The 21,985-nt window shown below is 36.7% G+C and overlaps 1 protein-coding gene and 1 long non-coding RNA gene across 2 annotated transcripts in view; one reads left to right on the top strand and one right to left on the bottom strand.

Moving 5' to 3' along the window:
* Capza2 (capping actin protein of muscle Z-line subunit alpha 2) overlaps positions 1-21,773 on the bottom strand; it is a 32,721-nt gene extending 10,948 nt beyond the window's left edge. Inside the window, exons 1-5 of the mRNA XM_048340115.1 lie at positions 21,619-21,773; positions 11,371-11,434; positions 9,460-9,511; positions 5,723-5,786; positions 1,313-1,519 (exon numbers count right to left, since the gene is read on the bottom strand). Of these exons, the coding sequence (XP_048196072.1) occupies positions 1,313-1,519; positions 5,723-5,786; positions 9,460-9,511; positions 11,371-11,434; positions 21,619-21,657 (426 nt within the window). The 5' untranslated portion in view covers positions 21,658-21,773. The remainder of the gene's footprint in view (positions 1-1,312; positions 1,520-5,722; positions 5,787-9,459; positions 9,512-11,370; positions 11,435-21,618) is intronic.
* LOC125347059 lies at positions 5,466-10,361 on the top strand. The gene is made up of 3 exons (XR_007210092.1): positions 5,466-5,657; positions 6,913-6,922; positions 10,317-10,361. It is a non-coding gene; the product is annotated as an uncharacterized LOC125347059 (long non-coding RNA).
* Positions 21,774-21,985: the final 212 nt, after the last annotated feature.

The following is a 21,985-nucleotide window of genomic DNA, read 5'->3' as shown; positions in this document are numbered from 1 at the left end:
GGTTAGTTATACTGCTGTATTTCTTAATTATTGAAAGGTTACTTAGATCATTATATGAATTGTCCAAGCTAGGAAATTTCTGAGAAAGAAATGGGATCCTACTGTTGACAATAATTATAGAGAAAGAAAGGTATAAACTATCATGTATGTCAGCAGCAACTGGGGCCAGGATTTGTAGTTCAAATATCTTGTACTATACCGTAAATAAAATCTTAGATTTCAAGGAGGGGATTTTCATTATCTGATCTGCATTTCCAAAGATCACAACAACAAAAGAGAAGAGCACTGAATACAAAGTTTGGTCTTTGTGTTCAAAGTCTGTCCTGGTACAACCTTATGAAAGCTCAAAAAAAAAAAGAAAAAAAAGAAAAAAAGCAGCACTCCCATTCTGTACAGCAGTACATTCTGACAATATGATAATACAAAAATGAATTTAACTTACAAGAGAATTATATAGACCCCACAAAAATTTGATTGTATAATACTTGAGGAGCAAGCAGTTAAATGGCTCACACTTGTAATCCACATTACTCAGGAAGCTGAGGTCTGAAGTTCAAGGTTCAAAGCCAGCTTGGACAGAAAAGTCTGAGAGATTCAAACTCCAATTAATCATTAAAAAGAAAGATGTACTGGAAGCATGGTTTAAGTGGTAGAGCCCCAGCCAAGAGTGGAAAAAGCAGAGAAAGAACACGAAGCCGAGTAAAAGACTCAGTATTAGCATGTACACATGTGTACACAGAAACACATAATAACTTAATAAATTAATAATATGACTCTACTTATAAGTCATTTTGAATTTAATAAGAAGAAATTTGATTTATACTTAACTAAGGTCATGAATATGGAACTAAAGAATCTCACCATACCCTCTAATCCTATGTATTAGAATTCGAATTTGGATTTAATTCAAGGTACAATTAACTTTCCATTTCTGGACATGACAATATATTGTTTAATTTTTTGTTAAAAAAACACACCACAAAACCAACCTGGTACCTTCTTAGGAGTACTTGCCTCAAGAATAACAAGTTGTATTAATTACTTATTAAGTCTATGCATTACTGAAGATTTTAAGAAATTATAGAACTCTGTCATTGTTACAGAAGACACAAAAGAAACCAGGCACTGGTGGCTCACACCTATAATCTCAGCTGATAAGGAGGTTGAGATATGAAAAATGCAGTTCGAAACCAATCCAACCAGATGAATCTGTGTAAGACTCACATTTCTTTCTAATTAACCATCAAAAAGCCCTCTCCCTGACAAAGACACAAAAGATAAAAATCTAACAGCTAACCAATGGTGAACTTACAGTGCAGACCCCATTTGGGTAATGTTCTTTTACATAAGCTCGCAGAGCAGTTTCTACTGAAGTTCTCCAAGATTCGATTGCATTTTCTGCTTCATAAGGTCTTGGATCAGTTGCTTCCTTTCTTAAGTGATCAAATTTGAAGCAGATTCTGTTTTTTGGATCCAAAAACTTTCCATTTCCCAAGTCACCATGTTCTGTTATCAATACCTTCAAGGATGGAATAAATTTAGGAAATAAGTATTTAATACAAGTAAATAGTGATACACAATATATACACTTAAACTTTTTCCTTGAAAATATACAACCATTTTATTTTAAGCAACTGGTTTAATTAAATGGTATGACTATAAAATTCCAAATGAGTAGACCACAAAGACAATGAGACCCTTTTTGATCAGTGTAGACAGATTTTTTCTCCCAATATAAGTTCTAGCTACTACTGAAAACAATACATCCTCTATACTATACTGCTGGAGTCAATCTTCCTCTTGGAGAACTATAAACTTAATATTATTGGTATAGTGATCCACTTCAATCAGGATGGTTACAGAAATTAAGTTCAGGGAGGAAGCCCCTGCTCCATGGCCAGAAAATCACCTGCTCTTAAGCATCTGCTTTGGGTTCTTGTAAACTAACCATTGACAGTTATTCAAAGAGCTCAAAAGTAATTTTTTTAAACAATGTAATTTATCAACTTACATTTAAATTAAATATGTATAAATTTGTTATTTTGTATTTTACTGTAACATTTTTCCCTTTTCTTCTTCTCTTGCAACTCTCCCAATCTTTTGACTCTTCAGGTAATTATTTCATGTATAATTTATGTGAAAAACACAGAACACATCTTCCTCAATTTCTCATGGCTGTAAAATTCCACATGGTAAATACATACACACGTCTATACATGCATGTATATGTATCTAGCTTCTCTACCCGATACCTTAATGAAATTTCTGTCTGCTAAAATATCTCTCAACTTTTTATTTATTTTTTTCTTTTTGGTGCTATCCTGGGACTTAAATTCAAGGCCCTGGCACCATCCCTGAGATTTTTTTATTTAGGGCTAGGGTTCCAACTACTTGAGCCACAGCCAACTTTCAGCTTTTTGCTGGTTAACTGGAGACAAGAGTCTCATGGACTTTTCTATCCAAGTTGGCTTTGAACTATGATCCTCAGATCTGAGCCTCCTGAGTAGCTAGGATTACAGCCATCAACATCTGCTCATTCCTTTGAATGGTTGTATAATTTATTCTTCCAAGTATGCTAGTTGCATGCCATAATCAGTAGATTTACAGATTGTTTTCTTTTATGGAAGAGGAAAAGGCATCATTAGCAACAGTAAAATAATTATTGTTCATCCTTTATCAATGTTTATATTTCTAATAGGTCACTTTCCTTTTCTATTTTTAATTAACACCTAGTATGTTTACATATTTACAGAGCACTAAGTGACCATTACATGTGTACAATGTGCAACAATCAGATCAAATGATGATCTAGCAAGCTGAAACATGAAATTTGTCATTATTATTGGCCTTGCTATTAGAAAAGGATGTTTTCATTTCTATTGGATAGATTCCCAGTAGTACTGGTGGGACAAAAGGAAAATGATACATACGTTAATTAGATTACTTTGCAAAAAGTTGATGAGTCAATCCACATTTCTACACTGCTATGCTGCTGAATAGTTATCACAACTGTTTTCGGTATAATGGGTATTTAAATTGTATTTCTCTGTTGAAAGAGCTTAACAGTGTTTCATGTTCATGGGCCATTTGCTCTTCTGTGAGTAAATATTCTTTAATATTTTTTATCTGGGTTCATATTTTTTTATCAGCTGATGAGTTCTTGAAGTATCTCTTTCAGTCTATAGTTAAAAATATAACACATAGCAAAATGTTCATCTTTTATAGTTTGAATTTCCAATCCTGTTTCACATGGTTTTCCCATACTTAGACCATGTAGACACTTAGGTCATCTTATATTTGACATTGTACACATTTTTCGTATATCTATTTCTGTATATTATATAAAACAACTTTTTGTGGTAGGTATCAGTGTGCCAGATTCTATATAAGTTTTCACGTACTCTAGAACTAAATTCGCAATCTGTATTTTTCTACTCTGGGTTGTTTATCATGTGTGTACATTACCACTTGACCTTACACTTAAGTATCCTCCTCACTATTTTGATTCCTTTTACATTTTTCTTGGTTATTTCAAGCATATCTTTTTTTCAAATAGAATCTTATGAAAATATTGACCAACTTAAAAATACTATGAGGATTCCAATTCAAAGTATATCAGATTTATTAATCAACTTTTCAACAATTTAAGTTTCAACTTAAAAATGAAATGCAATGTACCACCATTTCATCTTATTTTGTTACATGAAGACAACCACAATTTTCTTCACGATTCTATGTTTTTCTTATAAAGCTTATTTCTAGATTGACATATTATACTTACCATTATTTTAAATAAAATTCCCTGCATCATCCTTCCCTTCAATAGTTCTAGTGAATTTCTAGTGAGAATAAGTACTCTCATTTTAGGTGCTCAGTTGCTGCAGCAGTGAACTCAGTAATGAGTTTGTGTATAGTACTTACCTTAAATTCAGCCATTTCCCCAAATTTATTTAAGTCTAGTAGTTTTGGGACTTTTCTGGTACCAGTCCTGGGGGTTTGAACTCAGTGCCTGGGAGTTGTCCCTGAGCTTTGTAGCTCAAAGCTAGTGTTCTACCACTTGGGCCACAGCTCCACTTCCAGCGTTTGGTGGTTAACTAGTTAAGATCTCATGGACTTTCCTGCCCAAGCACGTTCTGAACTATAATTCTCAGGTTTCATCTTCTTGAGTAGCTAGGATTACAGGCATGAGTCAATGGCACCCAGCTAAGTCTAATAGCTTTTTTGAGGTTGGAGGTTAAATATTACTAGAGTGTCTTGGTATTCCTAAATACTTCAGACAGTTACCACCAAAGAATTTTCTTTTTGCTAAGTTTTATAAATTCTCACCTTACTTGCTATACTTTCATCTATGATAACTAAGGAGACAAACCTGTAATGTTAAGTGAAATGGTTTTAGTCTTTGTTATTCATGATATTATTAGTTTGGCACACAATTATATTTAATAAGCTTACTTCACCTCTAGTTTTATTAAAGGTTATTATTTTTAAGTGAGAAATAGCAGCTGGGTTTTTCAAATCCCTTCTCATTGACTTTACACTGATATTAGACTTTTCTTCTTTATTGGGCAATGTGTAAGACCAATAAAACTGCCTGATAAAGGATCATTCCTAGAGTCCTCTAAAAAATTCTGTTTAGGGCTGGGAATATGGCCTAGTGGCAAGAGTGCTTGACCCATATATATGAAGCCCTGGGTTCAATTCCCCAGCACTACATATACAGAAAATGGCCAGAATTGGTTATGTGGCTCAAGTGGCAGAGTGCTAGCCTTGAGCAAAGAGAAGCCAGGGACAGTGCTCAGGCCCTGAGTCCAAGGCCCAGGACTGGCAAATTAAAAAAAAAGAAAAATTCTGTTTAATCTTGGTAAATTAACTTTTTAATATATTTTTGGATCCTATTTGTTAATATCTTACTTGAAGTCTTTAAACCTATAGCTATATATGAAGTTAGTATGAAGTTTACTATTTGATCTTTGTAGGTATAAGTATTAAAATAATGCTAGGCTGAAAAAATGACACTGGAAGCTAGCCAACGTTTAAGAAAAATGTTTTCTCTTGGCCAGCAAATTTTCTCTCAGGGATTTATCCCCCAAAAAAACTATCAGTGTGAACAGTTAAAAGATAATACATTTTATAATAGTAACAGAAAAAGAATCTCTAGAGAAATAAAATGAATTTAGTATAGTAATATAATGAAATGCTATGGATATCTATCCATATATCATTTCATTATAGTAATTATGTTTTATATGATGATACACATGCATATCTATATATAAGCTTAAATATTCCCTTAGTTATATTACCTTTAATTTACCACAAGAGTAAAAATAATGAATGAATGTCAGTTCTTTCCTCATATACATTATACTTCACATAAGCATTACTGAAATTAGTACAACCGCTGTTAAATTATTAGTAACAGTAAACCAAAAAAATAGAGAGCTATAGATTTTTTGTGGCCTATTTTAGCTTAGTAATTCTAACTTGCATTTTGGGAAAAAAACTTAATTATTACTAAATTCTAGTAAAATTACATAAAGAACTGTAGAATTCCAGAGCAACCAAATTATGATATAAATCTTACTAATATAGTATATTCTAGATTTGGGGTTAATTTAGAACTGACACATTTTCCTACAAGAAACAATTAAGGAAATGTAAAATAATTGTTTTCTAAAATCCTGAATTAAATTTGAGTCTTCCTAAGAACACAGAAACATACCTGATCTTCATAACCTTCGATTTTTACTGGTGTAAACTGGTCCAAATTATACTGTGCAAATGCACTAAAAAAGAAAAAAGGTACATTACTTAGAATCATATTTAATGCTTTTTTTATAAAATGACTACCAGTTAATAAAATTCTCTTCCTGCATTGTACATGGCTAGATTAATAAAATTATAAATCTGTTACCATCTCATACTAACTACTGCTATATTAGATGTAAGTATTATAAAAACTGATCAGCCAGGCTCTGGTGGCTCAAGCCTGTAATCCTAGCTACTGAGGAGGCTGAGATCTGAGAATCACAGTTTAAAGTCAGCCCAGGTAGGAAATTCCCTGAGACTCTTATCACCAATAACCACCAGAAAACTGGAGTGATGCTGTTGATCAAAATGAGAGAGCTCTAGCTTTGAGCAAACCAGGGACAGCACACAGGCCCTGAGTTCAAGCCTCATGGATGACAACAAAACAAAACAAAACAAAACAAAACAATGGTAAGTCTTCAGTGCATATCAAAATAAAATAGACAGGTAAATATAACTGGCCTCTCAGTAAAGAACCTGAAAGTGAAGATTTGTAAAATATGTGTCCAATTATTTGGTTTATATATATTAACAGATCAGAAAATATAGACATAACATAAAGCAGAAAATACCACTAAAAGACTTAATGCACTACAGAGAACACACACACACACACACACACACACACACACACACACTTAAATATTACATTTGGTCAAGACAAGCGTAAGCAGAGAAGAGACCTGGTGCAATTTCATTATGGATATGATATTAAGAAATAAGCTTGGGGTTCTGGGGATATGGCCTAGTGGCAAGAGAGCTTGCCTCGTATACATGAGGCCCTGGGTTCGATTCCCCAGCACCACATACACAGAAAATGGCCAGAAGTGGCGCTGTGGCTCAAGTGGCAGAGTGCTTGGCTCAAGTGGCAGAGTGCTAGCCTTGAGCAAAAAGAAGCCAGGGACAGTGCTCAGGCCCTGAGTCCAAGCCCCAGGACTGGCCATAAAAAAAAAAAAAAAAAAAAAGAAAAGAAATAAGCTTGAATAACTAGATAGGCTCTGGTCTTGTAGACACTAAAATGACTGAATATTTCAAATGAGACTGGCCATGTTCAGGGTGGTATGACCATAGATGGCTGTGTGGATGGAATTAATTATTTGAGAGGTAAAACAGCGTCACAGAAAGTTTTCTGAAAAAGGACAACAGAAATGATTTTAAAGATGAATTTGGCATTTTAAAGATGAATCTGGCAGAACTGGGCATCGGAGCAACTAGACCTAGAAAACACACTGATGCTGGTTTCAATGTCCATGTTACAACTGCAGAAAGAAAGCAAGACAGTGATGAGGTAGACTCAAGCATAAAGCTTCTCTATCCTTGTATGAAGAATAATGTATGGCACGCCAGATAATTATTATATATATGACAGAGGAACATTCTCCTAAGATGGAAAAGTATCTAAAAATGACACAAAACTCATACTCTATTCTATGAAATCTGCAACACAGTAAATTACCTCCACTTAACAGAAAAGACAGTGGAATTATCTCTAAAGTTAATCGACTTAAATGCTTTTTAGGTTACTCTGGATGGCCAAATGTCTTCTGAATCTTCAACTATTAGCTCCAGAGTCTGTTCAGAAAGGAAAGTTCAGTTGAACACAGCATTACTGATGAGTTAACAGGAGACTACTAAATGTAAAAATAGCAAAGTAGAATTAAATTACTAGCTGTCAAATTCCTGACACTGCATGTTCAAAGAAGGAGGGAGGAGGGAGGAAGGAGTAAAGGAGCACACTGAAGGTGAGGGACAAAGTAGTATTCATTTCTGATTTTAAAAATTCATAGAACTGTAATTTTCCTAATAGCTTCAAAGTGGCCAGGGAGTAAGTATCTTTAAATAATGTACCTGAAAAATGTTTGTAAACTAAATCATTTGGAATATTCATTTTTCTAATAAACGCTAAATTTAAATGATAACTGTAAACAGTAATTTGGTTCCAAGATGAAGTGAATTCTTTTTATTGACCCTTATCATCAAACACCATTTACCTCTAGCCTAGAGAAGGGTAAAAGAATAGAAAGCTCATAAAGGAAACAACAGGCATGTGTAGTAATATTTGATCTTAAATACTTAAAGTAAGCTAAAAGCTACTATGCAGTATAATGCAAAAGTTAGTCACTAACCCAGGAGTCAGATAATCTGAGTTTTGTTGCTACACTATCATTAACTACTATGGACTTACTCCCAAAGTCTACTCCATTCAGAAAACTCACTTCATACACCTACTCATTCACTCATCCACCCATCCATCTCTTTAAGTATTTACTGAGGTCTTATTGGTACATGACCAGCACTTTACTACGCACAGTACAATAGTCTCCCTGTCCTGTTGAGTTCTGTGGCCCTATGATTCATTTCTTTTCTTTGTTAAATTTAATTTATTCATGTCGGGGGAGGGGAGAGTGTTCTTGAGACAGGGTGTCACCAGGCAGATCTCAAACTCATAATCCTCCCACCCTAGTCTTTCAAGTGCTAGGACTACAAGCATGTACATTCACAGCTGGCTACTCAGATCATTCATCATTGTTCCTATCACACTGGACACTTTCCCTCATGCTTGTCTTAGTTAAGTCACATTATTTTTCTTATTCAATATTCAAATCTTAGTTTGTCATTTAAGAACCTGCTCAACAATTATTACTTCTAAATAGAAACTGAAATAATTTTCTTGCTTTGGGCTCTGCAGGCCTTTATGAGGACTTTTAATATATTTTATCTCATACAGCCTGGTATCTGACATACCTGACTTTCCTTTGGAAAATCCCTAAGAGGATTATTTATCTTAACAGTGAACTTTAACTTTCTGTTTCGTCTGTTCAGTCAAAGGGTATTTCTATTTCAAAGTATTATAGATTTGACAGTACCAACCCCTTGGTAAGTTTAATTGTACTCAATATACTGAGTTTGTGCTTTTCGAAAAAGGTGTCCCACTAGAAGAATGGCCCTATTTTTCCCTACAAAAAGAAAAAAGTTGAGAAAGATGAAGCAACAGGGCAGTTTCCAGAGAAATGCACTGGATACATTCTGACTGTCTTTATGATGCTTTCTATGTTTATACTATGCAATTTGTGCACAGCCTTAATGACAGGTGACAAACCATCTTTTCTTTTTCTTTTTTTAAATTTTTTTTCAGATACTGGGGTTTGTACTCTCATCCTCCTGCTTATTATGAGTGCTTCTTACCACTGGGCAATGCCTCTATTCCTAACTTTTGCCTATTATTTTTGAGATAGAGTATGCATGTTTCCTTCCTGGGCATGTACATGGGTGTTAGGCTTTCCTTAACTAGAGTAACAGATGCTCTATCTCTGTTGAGAAGGGGGTCTGGTGAACTTTATCTGCCTAGGCTGACTTTGAACCACAATCCAACAATCTCAGCCTCCTAAGTAGCTAGCATTACAAATATAAGCCAAAAACCTGGTTTCATTAGTCAAGCTTAGACATAAATATGTATGTGTGCATGTATATATGTATGTGTGCATATATATACACAGACGCAAGCATATACATACATATATGTGTGTATATACAGAAAAAGAGAGGAGAGTGAGCAAACATAAACTTATATAGAAACATATCTAAGCTGGGAATTAATGCTTAAATTCCACTTTTCTTTCCTTTTATATTAATATAATATAAAATACTTACTGGGCTGCTCCTTCCCTGAGAAGATTATCATTATTAAGCAATAACCGAACATCTGCAAAATAAATGTTTCCTATATTAATATATCTATATTATATTGTTTTAGTCATGTGTTAGCACATCCAGAACAAAATAAAAAATTATCACCCCAATGATCAAAATATCCACAAATACACATCATGTTTTGTTCTTTTCTTTTTGGTACCAGTCCTGGGACTCGAATTCAGTTTAGGCACCGTCCTGAGCTGTTTTGTTCATTCCTTACACTCTACCACTTGAGCTACAACTCTTATTTCCTGCTTTTTAGTGGTTAATTCGACTTTCCTTTCCAGGCTGGCTTCAAATTGCAACCCTCAAATTTCGGCCCCTTCAGTAGCTAGGATTATAGGCGTGGTCACCAGCACCTAGCTACCACAGTAGTTTTTTTTTTTTTTTTAATAAAAGATTTTCTGTTAGGAAACAGAAGACAAAGTTAAACAGAAATACATTCCATTTTGTGCCTTAATATTTGATATAGGTAGACCAGTACCTCCATTGAAATAGAAGCAATTAATGTAGACATGTAGAGCTAAGAGATGTAAAGACAGGACTATGCCTATTGGCAAAACAATCGTCAGTTTTAGATGAGTCTGCTCTAAAGGAAAAGTAGTTAAGTAACATTTTGTGACTGAGTTGAGACATGGGCATTTTAGTAATATATTGACAGTACTTGCATTAAGTTATTATAAATTCTCAAGCAAAGTGGTGTGAAAAGGATTCTACAGGCTGCTTTCTTGGCAAATATTTCAGTTCTGTCATCCTCACTACAGAAGCTTTATAGCAACCAGGAGAATGTAGAACAGTTAAGAATTCTGGACTAGGCTGGGAATATGGCCTAGTGGCAAGAGTGCTTGCCTCCTACACATGAGGCTCTCGGTTTGATTCCCCAGCACCACATATATGGAAAATGGCCAGAAGGGGCGCTGTGGCTCAGGTGGCAGAGTGCTAGCCTTGAGCGGGAAGAAGCTCAGGCGCTGAGTCCAAGGCCCAGGACTGGCCAAAAAAAAAATAATAATAATTCTGGACTAAGAGGTTAATAATTTTAAAAATGCTTGCCAATGAAGTCTAAAGAATGGTATACTGTGAAATGACTCAGGAAACATAAGTCAATACCTAATGGTTCTTACATATTATCTTCTAAAAACAGTAAAAATGTTTACCCTATGTTTAATTGGCTGTTCATATTTATCTAGAAGTTTCTTTAAGAAAAAGAAATTTTAATGTATTATGTAATTCTGAAAAATAAACTGAAAAACTATTTTTAAACTATTTAAATGTTCCACTGAAGAAATATCTACTGTAAGTGATCAATGTCTTACTTAAATAAAACAATTTACACTAAACATGAGTGTATATTCTCAGAATATTATACTCTTCTTAGTAACTAGAATAAAATTAATCTTGAATTAACACATTATAAAGAAATTGTCACATATAGAATGGATACACTGTATGTACCCATTATAAAATCCACACTGACAAATATTTTCACTGTAATTCAGAAAATGTATACTGTCCTTAGCATAGTTATATGGGTGGTAATAGTTTTGATTTTTGTTTTGCTGGTCCTGGGACTTGAACTCAGGGCCTAAACTCTGCCCCTGAGCCTCTCTGTGCTCAAGTTAGTGCTCTGCCACTTGAGCCTCAGTGCTACTTCCCGCTTTTTCTGAGAAAGTTATTGGAGATAAATAAAAGTCTCAAGGACCTTCCTGCCCAGGCTGGCTGTGAACTGCAATCCTCAGATCTCAGTCTCCTTAGCAGCTAGGATTACCAGAGTGAGTCACCAGTGCTGAGTTAAAAAAACAAACAAACAAAACACAATAAATCAAGTGCTTTAAACAAGTGATATATCAAGCCTTAGTATTAAATACTCACCATTAAAAACTTCATTAAATTCTCCAGGAGGGGCATGAATGATGAACTTTGCTGCTATACGTACCTGAAACAGAAATGATGGAATAAAACATTACATAGCTTATATCTTTGCAATTAACAAAAAAGTACAAAAAACATACAATTTTCAAGTTGTACTAAGAATATTTTAAAAACAGTGATATTTCATCACCCAAATACCTTTAAATTTCCTATTACTGTTTTAATCATTGATAATCACAAAATAAGGTTGGATATAAATTATATATACAATACATATGGCATATAAACAACATATATTACATATATAGTAATTATAAGAATGCAAAGCTGTCTACAGATAAGCAGTTTCTTGTAACTTTATTTTTTTAAGCCAAAATGCAAAAAGAATGAAAATTTTTGTGAAGAAGATATGTTTAGGTACATTAAAGAAAACTGATATTTATATATTTACAAAGCTACAAATTAGTAAAAAAAAAATATGGAAAGATAAGGGCAAGAAGGGAATGCATTAGAAGCAAAAATGTTTCTCCCTATTTTTCATCTTCCCCAACTTTTACCCTTTAATACTAAAATAAAACCTTGCTAAAACTTTTATCCTTCGAAACGCTTCTCATGTGTGCCAACAAGTTCTGTGTGTGGTAAATGGGGAAACTGAAGGAAACCATCATTTCTCATCCAGTGATATGTCCAACTGTTTGAAATAACATAAAAGCATTATTCACACTTTCTCTTTTTTTGTACCAATCTTGAGGGTTGAATTCAGTCGGATGATGTCCCTGAGGATTGTTTTTGTTTTGGCTTTTTTGTTGTTGTTGATTTTTTTGGCTCAAGGTTAATAATGCTCTACCACTTGAGCCTCAACTCTACCTCCAGCTTTGGGTAGTTCACTGGAGTTTCAACTGACTTTCGTGCTTGGCCGGGCTTTCAACTGTGATCTTCAGATCTCAGCCTCCTGAGTTACTAGGATTACAGTTGTAAGACAGTGGTGCCCAGCCCTACTCTTTAAAATTTTGTCTTTCTCATGGGCTTTTTAAAAATAACAATAAGAGACTGGGAATGTGGCTTACTGGTAGAGTACTTGCCTAGCATGCATGAAGCCCTAGATTTGATTCCTCAGTACCACAGAAACAGAAAATGCCAGAAGCGGTGCTGTGGCTCAAGTGGTAGAGCGCTACCCTTGAGCACAGGGAGGCTCCAGGACAGAGCCCACACCCTGAGTTCAAGCCCTAGGACTGGCAAAACAAACAATTAAGTATCCTACAATTCAAGCAGGAAACTAAGTAATGAGAGTAACAGATGGTAATCCAGAGTAAGAATCCATGATTCCATACTAATATAAATGAATCAACAAATGGGGAAAAAAGGTAAGTTCCTCGTTATAGGAAAATGTCAACTAACAAATGGAGAAGGAATGACTGAATTAGTTCTCAAAACAAAAATCACTAACAAGATGTCAAAAGTAGTAGACAAAATATTAAAACAACAGGATATGAGCATGGTTAGTAGTTACATGGTACTTAATTACAGAGGTATAAGCAGCAATTTTATAGGGAAGACATTTTTATATCAGAATTACCAATAGTATTAAGAAAATTTTACTTCATGTGTTTTTGTAGAGGATACACTGAAAATACATCACTTCTGTAATTTTCCTGCCCCAAATTCAGACTGAACCTAATCAAGAGGAAGTATCAAACAATCAAGATTGAAACAGTCTAGAAAATAAATTGTTTAAGAGTAAAAAGATAAACAATGCTACAAAACGGTTCCAAATTAAAGATTAGACTCCACACTAATTCAGTAAGATCCTGTTTAGGATGCTGAAGCAGAACTAGAAAGGTTTAAAAAAACTGCATTATAAAAATCAGTGGTAAAATTTGAATAGGCTCTATAAATTATATAATAGTGCAGTATAAATGCTTTAATTCTAAAGTTTGATAATTTTACTATAGTTATAATAAACTATCCCCTAAACACAATGAAGTATTTAGAAATAGGGGGAAAAATTCTTCTCCACTCTTATCTTAAAAGTTTTTTGTGTTTGCATGAAAATTTTATTAAATCTTGGGCTGGGGATATGGCCTAGTGGCAAGAGTGCTTGCCTCGTATACATGAGGCCGTGGGTTCAATTCCCCAGCACCACATATACAGAAAATGGCCAGAAGGGGCGCTGTGGCTCAAGTGGCAGAGTGCTAGCCTTGAGCAAAAAGAAACCAGGGACAGTGCTCAGGCCCTGAGTCTAAGCCACAGGACTGGCCAAAAAAAAAAAAAAAAAGAAAGAAAGAAAATTTTAAATCTTTAATGATTAAGATCTTTAATCTGCCCAGGTCTCACTTTTGTGTATGATACGGGGGAGAGGGGTGATTCAGTTTTTATTGTGACATGGACTGATAAAACCTTCTAGTCCTTTTGTTAAGGAGTAATTCTTCTTCCACACTGGATTTGTTTATTGTTTTAAGTACTTTATGTTCAGCCTATTCTTTGTTTTTTGTTTTTGTTTTTTTGGCCAGTCCTGGGCCTTGGACTCAGGGCCTGAGCACTGTCCCTGGCTTCTTCCCGCTCAAGGCTAGCACTCTGCCTCTTGAGCCACAGCGCCGCTTCTGGCCATTTTTTCTGTATATGTGGTGCTGGGGAATCGAACCTAGGGCCTCGTGTATCCGAGGCAGGCACTCTTGCCACTAGGCTATATCCCCAGCCCTGTTCAGCCTATTCTTAAAATATCAATTACTTTTCTTTTGGTGTTAGATATAAAAACCCCATGTTAACACATTTTAATAAATTCACCAAATTGATTAAACAGTGTCTAACAAATTAGTGTTCACCTTTCAGGTAGTAATTGCTATAATGGGTTCTGAAACAAACAGAGAAATCTAGGCACCATTGGCTCATATCCATAATCCTAGCTACTCAAGAGGCTGAGATCTGAGAATCACAGTTGGAAGCCAGCCCAGGCCGGAGAGTTTATGAGATTCTTATCTCAAATAAACAACTCAAAAAATGCTGACAGTGGAGTCATGGCTCAAATGGTGGAGCACCAGCCTAGAGCAAAAAAGCTCAGGACAGTTCTTAGGCTCTGAGTTCAAGCCCTAGGACTGGCACCAAAAACGAACAGTAATTTTAGCAGCATTAGCAGAAGACATATTAGCAAGAAGACAAACTATCACAGTATTTAGTAGAGGCTAAAATCATCTCAATGTTAAATAATATAAGAGCAAATTGATAACCCATTTTTCTTCACCAACTTATTTTGTTTAAGAATTTCCAATGTTTATCTTAAGTAACTAATAACTTTTTATTAAAAATTCTACTAAAATCATTTATTACAGACGTAAGCCACCTGCACTTGGCATCAGCCACCCTCTTGATACTACAAAGCTTGCAAGTCCCTGCTTGTTCATTTCAAATGCCAGCCTTCTGTGGGCCTGCACAGTGTGCTGTGTCCCTTTCTGGTGAGTTGTTAAATACATGAAAAATAACTGTTGTCATAGAAGGAAATGGAATCTTCCTCAAAGTAACTACAAATAGAATAAGCAGACAAAAAATCATGAGAAACCAAACAAAAGAGACAAAAATACAAAAAGCAGACAATGCACGTGCACAGCAACACTACATATACATGACCAAAAAATAAAAAAGCCAAACTACTAAATTTAGAAGCAAATGTATTTGCATTCCCAGCTCAAAAATGTTCTACGTGGGAAACACATTCTGAAAATGTTTCACTGATTAACTTAAATTCAGATTTACCCAAGTACCTAGTGGCATTTTATCTGAGAACACTATCTACAACCCATATAATTTCTACAGGCTGGACAGTATGACACATAGGTATGTGCTCCATGATCAAGGAAGGAGACATTAAGGAGGGTAGGCATTTTCCATATATTGATGTGTCAGAGTTACCTGGGAAGCTTCTGAAAAAAACAGATTCCTAAGCTCCATTCCAGGCTTACTAAACTAGGGGTGGAGAAAGTCAGGCCAAGGGCCATATAAGGTCTGAGAAATCATTCTGTAGGAAAGAGAACAAACACATATGCTTCTCATTGGCTGCCTCAGGTCACCTGTCTATACTGGTAATTTTACATGGCCTTTGAATTATGTTATATCCAAATAGCCCTTGGCAGATAGGTTCCCTGCTCTTGAAAACTAAAACAATTTCCAGACAATTGGGACATAGAAATCTACCTCTCAGAGACTCTCTCCAAGAGATTCTGATGGAAAAATAGATAATGCAATCACCTTTTTTCTTCTTTACTGTACTCATCACTCAAATGAAAAGTTGAGCATCCTTAACCCAAAGAAAATGCTCCAAAATATCACACATTTTGAGAGCTGACATGATACAGCTGAAAAAATCCATACTATGAAATTTTGTTTCATGTTCAAAATTATTAAAATTGCTATATGTCATCATGTATACTCACAAATATTCCAAAGTCTAAAAAAAAATACCTCTGAATCACTTCAGGTCCTCAATTTTGTTGTATGGGTTTTTTTTTTTTTTTCCCCAAGTGTTTTTAGCAAGTGAATGAATGTGGAGAAAATTTCAAGTTATTTTCCATAAGAAACCTTTTGAACTACAATATACAAAAAAGTTCTGTCATTAAATTCAATATTTAACACAATGAAATGTCATATGGGCAAGTATGTTAAGTTTTATTTCTAACTTCCAAAATAAAATATGAAACTCATTCTTAAGGACATCCACAGTATTTTATGGAACCAGTTATGAAAATATATGCATAAATCATTTGTAATAAATTACTGCTATAGGCAACTGATTAGGCTTTGTAGATCACAGTATGAATTTTCAATCTTAAAAGTTATTTTAGCCAGGCACTGGTGGCTTACATCTATAATTCTAGTTACTCAGGAGGCGGACATCTGAGAATCGAGGTTCAAAGCCAGCTGAGGCAGGAAAAGTCCCGTGGAGACTCTTATCTCCAATTAACCACCAGAAAACTGGAAGTAGCTCAAAGTGGTAGAGCCTTAGCCTTGAGCAAAAGAGCTTAGGGACAGCACCCAGGCCCTGAGTTCAAGCCCCATGACTGAATAACAACAACAAAAAATTTGTACTTTACCCTTGGTGCTGTTGATTTACTTAATTTTTTATGTATTTAATTTATGCTGGTACTAGGACTGGAACTCATGTCCTCATGCTCTTCCCTGGCTTTTTCACTCAAGGCTCGAGTTCTACCACCTGAGTCATACTTCTACTTCTGGTCTGTTGCTATTTAATTGGAGATAAGAGTATTACAGACTTTTCTGCTCAAGCTGGCTTCAAACTGTGACCCTCAGATCTCAGCCTCCTGAGTAGCTAAGATTACAGTTGTGAGCCATCCGTGCCCTGAGTACTTAGTGCTTTCATATCTGTGTTTTTAGACTGAATTACAAAAGTTTATATATTGTTACTTAATATAAAAAAGCCTCCTAAATGTACTAAAATGTACTACAAATTTGTCTTCATGGGCAATGTTTGAAAATTTTCACTGGTATTATAGTGCCTATCAAGTAATTGCCTACAGAAGGAATCAGTTCAATCAGAACTCACCTACAGAATCAGATTACAGATGAATATTTTCCAAACCAATAGCTTTATGGTTGAATGTAGTTTTTGGTTAATAAGAACACTGCTAATTTTACATTGTGATGAAATCCAAAGGCAGCTTATATTATTTTTTATAACCCTCGAATTTCTGAAGTGAGTTATGATTGTACAGCAGCATATCAATTGCTTACGAAGAATATTTAACATTTGAATTCTAGTCAAAATCATCTGTACTTTGGAAAGCACCACAAATTTCATTTGACTATCTAAATCTTTTCAATCTATAGTACTACTCAGAAATAAAAAAAAATTAGCCATGCAAGATGTTCTTTCAAAAACCTATCATTGTAAGCTACTTCTACTTTTCATAAAACTTACACTGTCACTCTCTCCGTGAAATATGCTACTTATCACATGCGGACTAAAGTAGATGCCAAGTGTTTAGCATCACTTTCTGTACTTAAGAATTCCAATAGAAAGGGAAAGGCAAATAAAAAAGTATTAACAGTATATTCTTTATTAGAGATGTATACTAAAGTTCAGAGGGAGACTGAATGTACCATATGATTTGAACAAAATATTGAGAGATGAGTAATATTTTTATCTTTCGAAAAAGAGAACAGACCTAGGAATACTCAACAGAAATGTGGCATCTTGAACAGAGAAAAAATACCTACCATTAATTATATAGCATTCAACTCAGGAGGCCCTTATTTAGTACCACCAGCAACAACAAAAAGTTACTTGTATAAGGTAGATATATTGCTTGCAGCTCCTAGCCTCAAGCTCTCACTTGGTGTTTTCCCTCACATTTGGTGCTTTACCACTTGAGCAATGCCCCTACTTTTAGACTTTTGCTTTTTATGTGGAGATAAAAGTCTCTTAGATTTGTCTGCCAGACTTTTATGCCACAATCCTCAGCTCTCAGCCTCCTTTCTGCATAAGTAGGGTTATAGGCATGAGCTACCAGTGTCTGGCAATGTACAGGACATATTTTTGATGATAAAAATGACAAAATTTAGAGCCAGGTCTGTTGTGTCACTCCTGTAATTCTAGCAACTCAGAAGGCTGAGATCTGAGGATCTCAACCAGGGCAGGAAAGTCAGTGAGACTCTTATCTCCAATTAATCACAGGAAAAGCCGGAAGTGGCACTGTGGCTTAAGTGGTAGAACATTAGCCTTGAGCAGAAAGGAACTCAGGGACATTGCCCAGGCCCAGAGTTGGAGCCCCAGGACAGGCAAAAAAAAAAAAAAAAAAAAAAAGACAAAATTTAGACTGTATAAGATAGTCTAAATTAAACTGAATGACTAGAACAATGGGAATAAGGAAACTTTCTGCCTTCCTTTGGGGGTAAAGAAGAAGGTAGGTTATCAATCTGCTTTTAGGAAAGTTTTACTGAACCCATCTAGTTAACTGCTTCCTGTGAACATAACCAGAAGCTAAAAATGTGGGACCAATGCCTAATGGAGTTAGAGCTACAGCTTTGTACTTGAAATACATCTGCAAAGACATAAATGTTGAAGGTTTGCAAGCAGATTATTATAATCACTGGGGAAAGATGTGAAGGGCAGGAAGAAGAAAGTAAGATCCTATCAATAAACCTTCCTTCTGAAAGGTTTGGGGAATCACTTCTTATTTAGGCCCTATGCCATATTGCATAAAATTTCAAATTCACTAAAATACTTTCTGGGAAATACAGTTACCCCAAGAACAGAAAATGAAAACATTTTTTTAAAAAATTAGCTTCTGTAACTATGTACAAAGTCTGTGGAACACCATATAACATTAATGAAACTTCACTGTACTTCATGTAAATTTACTGTCTATTAACTCAGTGGTCCAAGGAGAAAAGGTTATTAAATTTAAGAGTTATATCCTCAAAAAAGCAACTGGACATGATTTATGAGGCAAAACTATTCTAGATTCACTTCTCCTTTTGTTTTGCTTCTCTTTTTTTAGACAGAATTCCACTATGTAGCCCAATCTGGCCTCAGAACTCAAGATTCTCCTGCCTTAGAAGCCCAAGTGCGATGCAGGTATGGACCACCACAACAGGCTTAATTACTAAACTGTTTTCTACCGCAGGGCAAACACACAAATAAAAAAGGGGAAAATATTAAATTATAAAATGGTATAAAACATTTCAGTGTGCTAAACAATAATAAACTTTTATCTAAAGTAATAAAACACAAATGTAGAACCTGATACCTATGCTTGACAACAAATTTACAATTTTTGTTTAAAAATAAAAATAAAAAAGAACCAGCATGCTCTCCCTTTTTCAAAATTAGCTGTCAACCACCGAAATACAAGCCTAGAAGACAGTCCTATAATAAGAGAGCATGATGTCATTAGAACATGACTCCTGGAGTCAGACAAACTTGGGTTTAAATTTCCCCAATTTCTATCACTTCTTTCCTAGCTGTCCTTGGGCAAAACACTTAAAGCTTTTGAAACTTTACTAGTCTGTTTAACAGTAATAATAAAACCACCTACCTCAATCTTCAAGCAATATATCTATATAGCTATATATGTGTACCTACTGGTCCCTGAGCCAGGTATACAAAGTACTATATTTACATCTTAACCATTTACTTCCTTTCTTACAGATCCAAAAGCTCCCAAGTAATAAAAGCTTATGTCTGAAAGTTACAAAGAGGCAAAATAAGTAACATGATTTTTAAAGTATTGTTTTTTTCTTCAAATCACCTAAATCCTCTCCATTTCCTCCTGAACCCATAACCAGCACCTTCTTCCCAAAAGAGTAAAAGAATACTTAGATAACTAAGTGACAAGGATGCTAAAATTTCAATTCATATTGAATTCCTGGAACTTAAGCTCAAGGTTTAGTCCATGTTTTCCTTAGGCTAGAAAATACATACACAAAATCTATATGTAAGGTATCTACAGAATATTCTTAGAAAACTCAAGATTAAAATCAAGAAGACCAAACTTGTAAAATGTGTTTTTTATTCATTTGTTCAAACATTACTCTAGAAGGCAAATTTAAAGACTGCCCCTGCCCCAGGAAACAGCAGCCTGACTGCCATATAAGGAATCTTGTCATCACTCTTTTGAAAAATGCTCACTATTTTAGGTCTACATTGACTTGCACGCTGAGGTACTCTTTCCTCAGCTATCTTTCCAGCCACTTGGGCCACTTATAATCACTTAAGAATGGTAGGATAGAAAATGAAAAATCCCTTTTCAAAACTTCCTAGTACTACTTAATTTTTACATATATGTATGTCTGTGTACACTCATTTTCACCTACCAACTTAGGTACATGTGAATTCTGCAGGGAGATGCATGGATTTGCCTAATGGGTCTGTGCGATATACACAGTGATGCTGATCTCCCATTTTGTTGTTTTATTATCACTTTCACTAACAAGCACAGAAGAAAACATTTCCTAAGATGAAGATAGTCTAACTTCTACATGCTCACATCTGGAAGAAGACAGAATCTTACATTTCTGTGCAAGAACACAATATAAAACCAGAGTGCAGGGTTCCGATGGAAAAGATCCTTAGGTTTATGCGATCATTTGTTAAACACCAGAATGTAAGTATGTGTTTCCTATGTGGATGTACTGTTTTGGAACTTAAAAAGGAAGAAGTACTGCTAAGAATGGACACTTCAAAAACTAACTACCAATTCAATTACTTCTAAGCTGGGGGCCCATCATGGTTCTTTTCCTGGAAATACTGCAAATAGGTAGGGTTCTCCTCGCCCCACCCTCCGGCCTCCCAGGTAAGGGGTCTTCACATTAGCCACCGGAAATGGGCAGAATAGGCGAAAACTAGTTCCATGATCGGATTTCTTATTTTAAATGAGAACGTGAGTCGTTGATCTGGTTCCACTGCTGTCACCGCATATAACACACAATAAAGGAGATGCACCATCTCCCCCTCTTCGGGAAAAGTCTAGTAGGATGGGGTGCCACCAAATTGTCTCCCCTGAGGGGGACCAGCTGCCAAAGCTGGGCAGAAAGCAACTACGGGCGAGGGTCTTTTTGTGACCCACGTTACAGCTTTCCAGGGACTATGAGAGCTGCAAAGCTTCCTGATCAAGCCGAATAGCAAAGAAACAAGGGGGAGGAGGGGGAGAAAAGGGGAAGAAAAAAAAAAAAAGACGGGGGATGGAGGTGGAGTTAGAGATCTCCACCAGGAAAGGAAACACCCTAGAGAATCAGAAAAGGAAGCATTCCTCTTTGGGGAGGGGAAGTCGAGGGGAAAAGTGAAGGTCTGCTTCCTAAGCCATTTTCTCCCTCGCCCCTCACTCCCAAGCCAGGCCTTCGGGCCGGGTACGGTTCGTGGTCGGCTCCGGGGAACCGGACACAGAACAACCCCTAGGCGGTAGCGGGTTCCCCGCGGAGGGCCCTGGACCCAGCCCTGGTCCCCGCGGCCTCCGCCCGCGCCCGCGCCCCCGCGCAGGCCGCCGGGCTCCGCTTCCTATTTTTGGAGCACACACCCTACAAGGCGCGGAGCTAGCAGGCCTGGTGGAGACCGGCCCCCGCGCGGGGGCCTCGGGGGCGGACGGGGGCCGGACTCGGGCGCAGGAAGGGGGAGGACGGGCGCCGGGAGTACAGCCCGCGGCCAATGCCCTCCCTCGGCTGCTACACTCGGGCCAACGCGCCCCAGCTCCGCCGCCTCCATCGGATCGATTCCCCCCCCCCATCCCCCGCTGCCGCTCTTACCTTCTCCTCATCAGACAACTGCTCCTCCAGATCCGCCATCTTCCTTCTGGCGACAAACCGTGGCGGCGGCGGCAGCAGCGGCCACCTGACTTCCCCCTTTCCGTGCGGTCCTGCGCGCCGCGCGCCCCCGCCAAGGGAGGGGCCGGTCTCCCAAGCCGCCGCGCACGCGCCTCGAAGCCCCGCCTGCTCCGACCGGCCTGGGGACCGAGCGCGACCACACGCATGCGCGGCGCCTCCGCGACTAGGAGGGGACCAGACATTCCTAACCCCAGTGACAACAGGCTCCTCAGCATCCTGAGTGCACGTTTCTCTCCTCTCCGATGGCCATATGCACCCCGACTGTCACGGGAACATGCTGAGCCGTTTG

This window comes from Perognathus longimembris, chromosome 2 (genome assembly GCF_023159225.1).
Source record: "Perognathus longimembris pacificus isolate PPM17 chromosome 2, ASM2315922v1, whole genome shotgun sequence".
In the NCBI taxonomy this organism is placed as follows: Eukaryota; Metazoa; Chordata; class Mammalia; order Rodentia; family Heteromyidae; genus Perognathus; species Perognathus longimembris.
The sequence above is the reverse complement of the archived record's forward strand: the minus strand, read 5'-3'. Positions and strand labels throughout refer to the sequence as shown.